The sequence below is a fragment of the Aegilops tauschii genome, chromosome 5 (genome assembly GCF_002575655.3).
Source record: "Aegilops tauschii subsp. strangulata cultivar AL8/78 chromosome 5, Aet v6.0, whole genome shotgun sequence".
NCBI classification, from domain to species: domain Eukaryota; kingdom Viridiplantae; phylum Streptophyta; class Magnoliopsida; order Poales; family Poaceae; genus Aegilops; species Aegilops tauschii.
Window position 1 is genome coordinate 37393372 of NC_053039.3, and position 8247 is coordinate 37401618.

At 40.4% G+C, this 8247-nt stretch overlaps 1 protein-coding gene across 2 annotated transcripts; it reads right to left on the reverse strand.

The window, feature by feature from the left end:
* Nucleotides 1-574: 574 nt before the first annotated feature.
* On the reverse strand, nt 575-5732 carry LOC109735275 (uncharacterized). Of its 2 annotated transcripts, XM_073498587.1 has the most exons (11): nt 4411-5722; nt 4239-4326; nt 3100-4139; nt 2956-3024; nt 2809-2874; nt 2550-2738; nt 1882-2428; nt 1718-1810; nt 1509-1607; nt 1102-1404; nt 575-1005 (listed from the first exon to the last, which is right to left on the reverse strand). In XM_073498587.1, exons 7-11 carry the CDS (start codon nt 1972-1974, stop codon nt 1000-1002), a joined length of 594 nt encoding a protein of 197 aa, XP_073354688.1. In that variant the 5' UTR covers nt 1975-2428; nt 2550-2738; nt 2809-2874; nt 2956-3024; nt 3100-4139; nt 4239-4326; nt 4411-5722; the 3' UTR covers nt 575-999. The 2 variants fall into 2 exon arrangements, 1 of the variants encoding a protein (XP_073354688.1); XR_012183576.1 differs by lacking the exons at nt 575-1005; nt 1102-1404; nt 1509-1607; nt 1718-1810 and having other exon boundaries at nt 4411-5732.
* Between the last annotated feature and the right edge of the window lie 2515 nt (nt 5733-8247).

Here is an 8247-nt window from a genome sequence, read left to right on the forward strand (position 1 = left end):
GTGCCATATGTGGCCCAACGTCACATCGGGCCTACTAACGGCCCATATAAAAATGACACTAATCAAGCCCGACCATACTTCTGGCCTGTTAAAGGCCCGTGTAGTAGGTCAGCGCATTTACGGCCCATCTGAATTTCAGCTTGTGGACGATTCGCATTGTGAATGGGCCACCATTTTGGCCTGCTAAGACCAGTGGGTTATTTGGCACACACTACTAGGAATACCATTTTTAACGACGGTATATGTGATCGTTAATGGTTGGATTGTGGTTGTTAAAGGTCAGTAATGACCACAATCTGCTGGTCGTAGTAGGCTCCATCGTTAAAAGTATAACGACCACGTACCTTTCGTGATCGTTATTCTTATAACGACGAGATGGTGTGTCGTCGTCGATCCCTAGGCAATAACGACCACTTTTGTCGTCGCTAATAATAGTGGGATGGTGTGTCGATCCCAAGGCAATAACAACCACTTTTGTCGTCGCTAATAATAGTGGGATGGTGTGTCGATCCCAAGGCAATAACAACCACTTTTGTCGTCGCTAATAATGTTAGCATGCTGGCCAAAGTATCATTACCGACCACTCTCTTAACACTTTCATATTCTTTAGAACCACTTATATTATAACATTCCTTCAACAATCACTTTATGCAGCATCCAACATTTCAATATTAACATCCACATTAATATAGAAACAAAAGAATCTTAATTGAAAGGATCATAACATCTTTTATTAATAGAAGTACAAATATTCTGGCACACAATTCTGAAACTAAAATATCTTCTAAGAAAATTGAGTCAAAAGCACTCCTTATATCACCAATGTATTTGAACATATCTATATGGAAAACGAGACAAGTAGAAAAGATAATATTTATTAGTCTTCAATAGAGGGACGCCATCGTTGGTTGAATGGATATCATTCTTCACCAGCGATTACAATGCCTCCTTATGCTTATATATATTCTTCCTTATGCTTATATATATTCTGGTGGACCATCAGTCCTACAAAATGTTGATTAGTTTATGAAAGTCAGTCCATGTAAATAAATGGCATCAAAGTATAATGACAAATAAAACCAATGTGTGAGAACAACTTACTTGATCATGTTGGCGTTCATGAGAACTATCAGTTAGAGATCTACCAGATAGAAGATGCTTAATTTCTGATACTTCTTGCGCCATGCCATTGACCTTTTCTTCGAGTACTTGTTTCGCTTGCTCAGAAGCTTGAAGTTGAGAAATTGATTCAGCCTTACTTAATGCTGGTCCTCGCAAATCTCTTGCTCTAATTCCACCACCAAATCCAACTACGCGATCACGCCGCTTAGATGTGTCACATTTCTGCATGACTTCATCATTTGAAAGACCAGGATTCAACTGAACTATGGTCTTAATTTTTGCCTGAGGTGCCAACAGTAAGTTATTTGCATAAACTTCTATCTCTAAGTAGGAATTGTACACGTGCTGTTCATTATGGAAGTTATGAACGTTAAATTAAGTCTTACATGTTTGGCGGAGGTTGTAGAATCAGGGAAGTCTGTACCCTTCTTGTGTGTCTCTGAAAATAGTTTATCCATACTCGGTGGCTTGTTTTCCTTTCCTCCCTGTTCCAACATAGGCAAGTGACTATTATTAGTTGAAACAAAATGGAAAGACAACTCACACTGATCTTATATTATTAGAAATGAAAAACAAGAGAAGTGAAAGCATGTACCATGTCCCAAATTATCTGTCTAAAGGGTTTACTGCCAGATCGGTGAAGCATTTTGAGGTTAGCTCTGTTTTGGGTGTTTCTCTTGCTCTTTTTCTGTAGTTAAAGAGGATTATATTGTCAGCTGCACAAATGGTTGAAAATTAAGAGGCAACATGAGAACATACCAGAAACTCCCTGCTGAAAAAATGCTCCTTGACAAGCCATTCCCAGTCATCCTTTGGAATATCTTTAGGTACCTTTTTCATAGCTTCCTGCATAGTCTTGTTGGGTTTCACAAAATGCCGGTGCAAGTCTCCACGCCAGTTGATCCAAAGTTTCTTTAGATGGTCTAATATCTCATCTTTGTACACATCTATTCAATGTTGTCGTCAATATTTTCGAACTTGTCCTAAATAGTTGTTCATAAAACAGAGTCTCATAAATACATCAGTACAGAAAATCAGATTATAATGCTAGAACTTTGAACCAAACATACCTTAATTGCATCAAATATATGTTTCCGAGCTGCATCAGTAATATTGGACCATTCCTTTACCCTCATCGGGGTAATTCCAGGATTACGGACGATTCTACAAAAGTGTCGTGCAAAACTTTTGGAAAGCGCACGGTTATTGTAAAACCGGACTTTAATTTTTTGGGACTCCATGAGATCAGCTACTTCCTTGCATTTATTTTTCCCACGGACCCTGCGCTTTTCACCTGTTTGAGGTCCTGCACCATTCGAAAGAAATATGTTAATCAAGTACAAAAAAAGAAAAACATTCAAGCTACAATTTATATTGTAGCGGTCTGGCTGAAGTATCATCTAATCAAGTTGCATTGCTGAGCTTACTAGTCTTGGACGTAGCTGTAAGGTCATGGTTACCCCGCACTTCTTCATTTTCCAGATTTTCATCAACTAATTCAGTTGCATTGTTGTGCTTACTGGTCTTTGAGGTACCTGCAAAGCCATGGCTATCCTAGGATTCTTCACTTTCCAGATTTTCATTACCCATTAATTCATCTGCACCATTTGCACCATCTGAAAATATACAACCAATCGGTCAGCATGGTGGATGAAGGAAAAATGAAAAAATTGAAGTTTTTCATACCATGAAAATCATGCATATCATTTCCCATGTCACCATCATTGCTGGTATCAGCTTCATCACTCATAGCTGCAATATATTATGAGTTACTTGAAGACAATAAAGCGTAGAAACAATTCTTGGTACAATATATGGTACTTAGAAACTCACTTCCGGAATCATCAGCATCCCAATTTGTAGTAAACAAGATTGGTGTATTTGTTGCCGCATCATTTCCATCTATGAAAACAAGCAACCACATTATATCATCCTTTAGTAGATAGCTTGAATAATATTTTCATGTTTCTGTAGTACCTTTTGCAGCTAACTCATACTTTTTCCACAGTTCCTCATCTTGCAAATGAGGCTTGTGAGTAACCCTTTTTCTGTTGAAATCTGCTATTTGACTTGATTTCTCTGGCAAGGTCCGCCTAGCAATACCCTGGTGTACCAGTCCAGACTTATTCAACTGTGAGGAGCATCTTTCCCGAGCTAATGCTGTCAAGTTTCCATACCTGTGCTGACTCATTGTGATACCCTACGCATATAGAGTTAGTTTGAAGTGTGCACAAAGGCTATACAAAGTAAAATTGAATTAAATAAGTGAATATTGATATACTGATAATGAATTATTGAATGCTAAATCAAATTAAGTAAGTACATAACTACTTGTGTCACTGTTTATTAATAAGGTAAAAGCAAAAATATGAAGCAAATCGATTGCTACAGATTAAGAGTTGCATAAACTAGTGTCATCATGTTGTTCTCTTTCTACGTGATGTTGATGTCGAATTTTGAAGCAAGTCATCTTCATCGCCATTGTCAGGTTCAGCTTCAGAGGCTTCATCATCAGACTGTCCATGTGGTACACTATAAGCATGACGTGATGGATTTTTCACGACTGCGTGCCATCCTTTTATAAGATTGTCCTTGACAAAAAATACTTGAGAGACTTGGCTAGCTAGAACGAAAGGCTCATCTGTCAGAAGCAAACGCTACAGGTTAAGACTAACGATTCCATGCTTGTTGTCTTTCTTCATCCCATGCTCTTTGTCAAATACGTCAATCCAGTTGCAACGGAATAATGTCACACGCCTTCCACCTAAGTATTGCAGTTTGACTATCTCTGTCAATATGCCATAATATTCTACTGCATTACCATTATCCCCTTGTTCTGAAAGTACAGCCACCCCACTGTTCTGTGTGCAGAGGTGTCTATCTCGACTTTGAACACGATATCTGAATCCATTCATGTCATAGCCAGTAAAACATGTTACATTTTCCAATGGACCACGTGATAGTGCCAAAAGGTCTTCGGTGAGCTCACTCTTATCATGTTCGCGCAAGCTGGCTACCTATGCAGTGAAAAATAGCTATGTTAACATCTTCACACAGAAATACTGAAATGTACGTGCATATGTATGTACATACAGACTTTATTCTGGAACCTTTACCTTCTCTTTGAACCACTGATTGAACTTCTGGTTCCACGTGGTGGTAAATGGTTGCAGTGAACATCCATCTTGACTACTGGAGTACTCACTACAATAATACAAAGCTTAATTGATATGGGCAAGCAAAAATTAGTTGACTAAGTACTTAACAAGTGAACCGAATAATCAATACCTGATATATGGTTGAACTTCATCACAATTTCTCAAAACATAAATATGAGCTTGCTCTGCTTCAAGAAGATTAAGATCTCTAGGTTTACGACCACCGGATGGCCTTCCATCCGGATTGAATATTGAAAAATAATAGTTGTCATCCCCTGGTGCATCATTGATTCTGCCTGGTCGGTTATGCTTTGTCTCGACATCATCCAAATACCTAGAGCACAATGTAATGAACTCTTCTGCAATGTATCCCTCTGCAATGGAAGCCTCAGGTCGTGCCAAATTTCGCACTAGCGATTTCAGACACTTTATTTGTCTCTCAAAGAGATACATCCACCGATATATTGTACGTCCACCAACAAGAGCGTCATTAGCCAAATGAACAGGCAGATGCATCATGACATCAAAAAAGGACGGTGGGAATTCCTTTTCAAGCTTACATAGTGTCACAGGTATTTGGGCCTGCATTTCATTAAGTTCTTCTACTGAAAGTGATTTGGAGTTTAATTTGCAAAAGAATTGTGAAAGCTCAACCAAAGGGTCATAAATATTCTGGGGAACAAGTCCACGCAGTGCAAGAGGAAGTAAATGATTTAGTATAACATGGCAGTCGTGGCTCTTCAGTCCTAAATTTTTTTTCTCTTTCATATTAGTGCAGCGGCCAAGGTTTGAAAAACATCCATCTGGAACTTCGAGGTCCTTAAAAAACCGAAGGAACAAAATCTTATTGGGTGGAAGCAAAGTGAAAGGCACAGATGGAAAAGTAGGCTTGTCCCCTTCCTTGTCCGGATGCATACCTGGCCTTATTTTCATTCGTTGCAAATCGTGCCGAGAATTTATGTTATCCTTCGTTTTTCCTTTGACATCCATAATTGTTGCCATGCTGCTATCACATATATTCTTTTCTATATGCATGACATCAAGGTTATGGCGCAACAAGAGAGTTTTGAAATATGGCAAATTACAAAATATACTTCTTTTGTTCCAGCTATCTCCTCTTTCATCGTGGGACACCTTTGTCTTCTTACTTGCATCTTTAGACAAGATAATCCCCTCTAGATCAGCCACTTGGTCCATCACATTTTGTCCTGTTAAGGGTGTTGGTGGTTCTCTGGTTTCTATGGTACCATCAAAAGATTTTTTATCTTTCCTCCACCTATGGTTTTTATGAAGAAAGCGTCGATGCCCCATGTAACAGAACTTCCCACCTTTTTTAAGCCTTAATGAACAAGTCCCACTGTGGCATACCGGACAAGCCAATTTTCCTTTTGTGCTATATCCAGAGAGGTTGGCATAACCAGGGAAGTCATGGACCATCCACAGAAGTGCTGCACGCAGTGTGAAACTTGTTTTCGTTGATGCATCATAGGTGTCAACACCCTCGTTCCATAGTTCAGTAAATTCCTCTACAAGTGGTTGCAGATAAATATCAATTGCATCACCAGGACCATCAGGCCTTGGAATCAACATGGACAACATCACATTTTCTTGTTTCATGCACATCCATGGGGGCAAATTTAGGGGAACAAGGAATACGGGCCAGATGCTATGAGATGTTCGCATTGTTTTATATGGTTGGAAACCATCAGAAGAGAGACAAAACCTAAGATTGCGAATTTCTTTTGCAAATGGGATGTTTTTTGCATCAAAATATTTCCAAGCTTTCGAGTCAGCAGGGCATCTAATGACACCATCATCTACCCTGCCCTCCGCATGCCACCTAAAGGATTCAGCAGTTTTGTGGCACATGAACATCCTTTGCAGCCTTGGCTTTAAGGGAAAATACCGCATAGTTTTTTGTGGAATCTTCTTCCCTTTTGCCGAGTGCAGAGTGGTGCTTGTGCGCTTGTCTTCTTTCCATCTAGATGCTCCACACACCTTGCACGACTCCGCATTTATATCTTCTTTCCAGTAGAGCATGCAATGATTCGTGCAAGCATCAATTTTCCTATAACTCAGTCCTAGTTCCTGAATAGTTTTTTTCGCTTCATAATAAGAATTTGGCAAAGTAGAGTTCTGTGGTAGGAAAGCCTTCCACAGATATTCCAACAACATGGTGAAGGACTTGTTGCTCCACTTTCCCAAATTCTTAATGTGAAGCAAGTTAACTAGTGCAGATAATTTAGTGGTGCTAGAACCTTCATAAAGTGGCTGGTTGTAGTTGTCAAGCAATTTATAAAACTTTGCTGCTTCATTATTTGGTTCCTCTTCGTTAGTTGGTGGTGTCGTTGTTTGCTCAGTTGGATTATTATTTTGAGGAAACATATCATGCAACAAATCTTGCATTGGGTCATACCCATCTGCACTCTCTGCTTGCATTTCTTCATCGCCTTGACCTTCAGAAACTGTTTGAGGTCCCCTCGCAACTTCACCATGATGGTACCAAAAGGTATAATTTCTCAGAATTCCGTACACTTTCAGGTGAGCAGAAACCAATGCACAAGGATGAGAGTCTGTGTTGCAGCATTTGACGCATGGACATCGAATTTCATTCTCCCTACCTGCGTGGCTGAATGCATAGTCAAGGAAATTCTCAACCCCTTCTAAGTATTCATCATCTAATCGCTCATCCACTAGTCTCATCCATATCTTACTTGGAGCCATCTCCTAATATATATTACTGTTTTAGTACGTAGTTATCCTGCATTTATGTTATTCAATGTAAGACATATCAGACTATAAAATAAATCATATTGTGTATGATCTATAGATGAATGGATTGTACTGAACATGGCATAACAAAATTCTAAATCGTAATAAGCAAACGAATTCTACCTACATATTTTGTAATCAGGATCAGCAACCGTGCATCAAGGTTCCACGAGAAAAAACAGAGCAAGGAGGAATACGAAAATCAGAGCAAGGAGGAATACGAACCAAGCTGCAGCGGAGTTGCGTTGGCGACCGGTGATGTGCAGGCGGCAGTGTGGGCACACCGGGGTCGAGGCTAACCAGCGACATGGAGGCGGCAGCCCGGGCGCGCCGGGGGTCCAGGCGACCGGCGATGTGCTGGCGGCAGCGCGGGCGTACCAGGTCGAGGCTACCGGCGACGTGCAGGTAGCATCGCCTATGCGCCGGAGTCGAGGTGACTGGCGAGGTGGGACCTGCAGCGTGGAGAGGCGTAGAACACAAGGAAGGAGATGCGATCTATGGACTATGGAGGTGTCGAATTGAGCAGAGCAGGGGAGGCGAGGAGAAAGAGGCGCAGGGAGATGAGATCCTAACAGATTAAATAGTTATTCCCTGTTACGAAGGGTTATCTAGTCGAAATTGCCAGCAGCTTGCGCCAAAAAAATTTAGCCGTCCAGCTCTCTTTACTCGAGAACCAAAAATATTTATGCCTAGTTTTGTGCTACAAAATCTGAGGATTTGGTCTAAAAAAATGAGGATTTCAACTTTTGAAAGGCACAGTGGCCTCTACCTCCCTGTACTTTTAGGTATACCTTTTGAAACCAATTGAATCAAGCACAAACTTGTTCATAGGTTGACAAGAAAGAATGCAGGCGTGGTGGTTTCAGTGTACTTTGACACACACGAAACAGGGGAAAACTGATAGGTTCAGTTTCAGATACAGAAGCACACAATTTTGACACAATGGATTCCTTTTTCTCTTTTCTTTTTTCTTACATCGACTATGCCAAGCAATGAATGGAACAACTCCTATTTATAAGTTTCTCAGCACTGCAAGCAACCCACTTGCTTTTGCTGCAACAAATGCAGGCAAAAGCCTGAAATTAGCTTCGCCAACATGTACACGCAAGGCACACCTGCACTTAACTTGCAAGTTACAGCCAATCTGCCACAGTCACTTCACATTGCAATAGGAATTGTTAGACTACAATCAGGT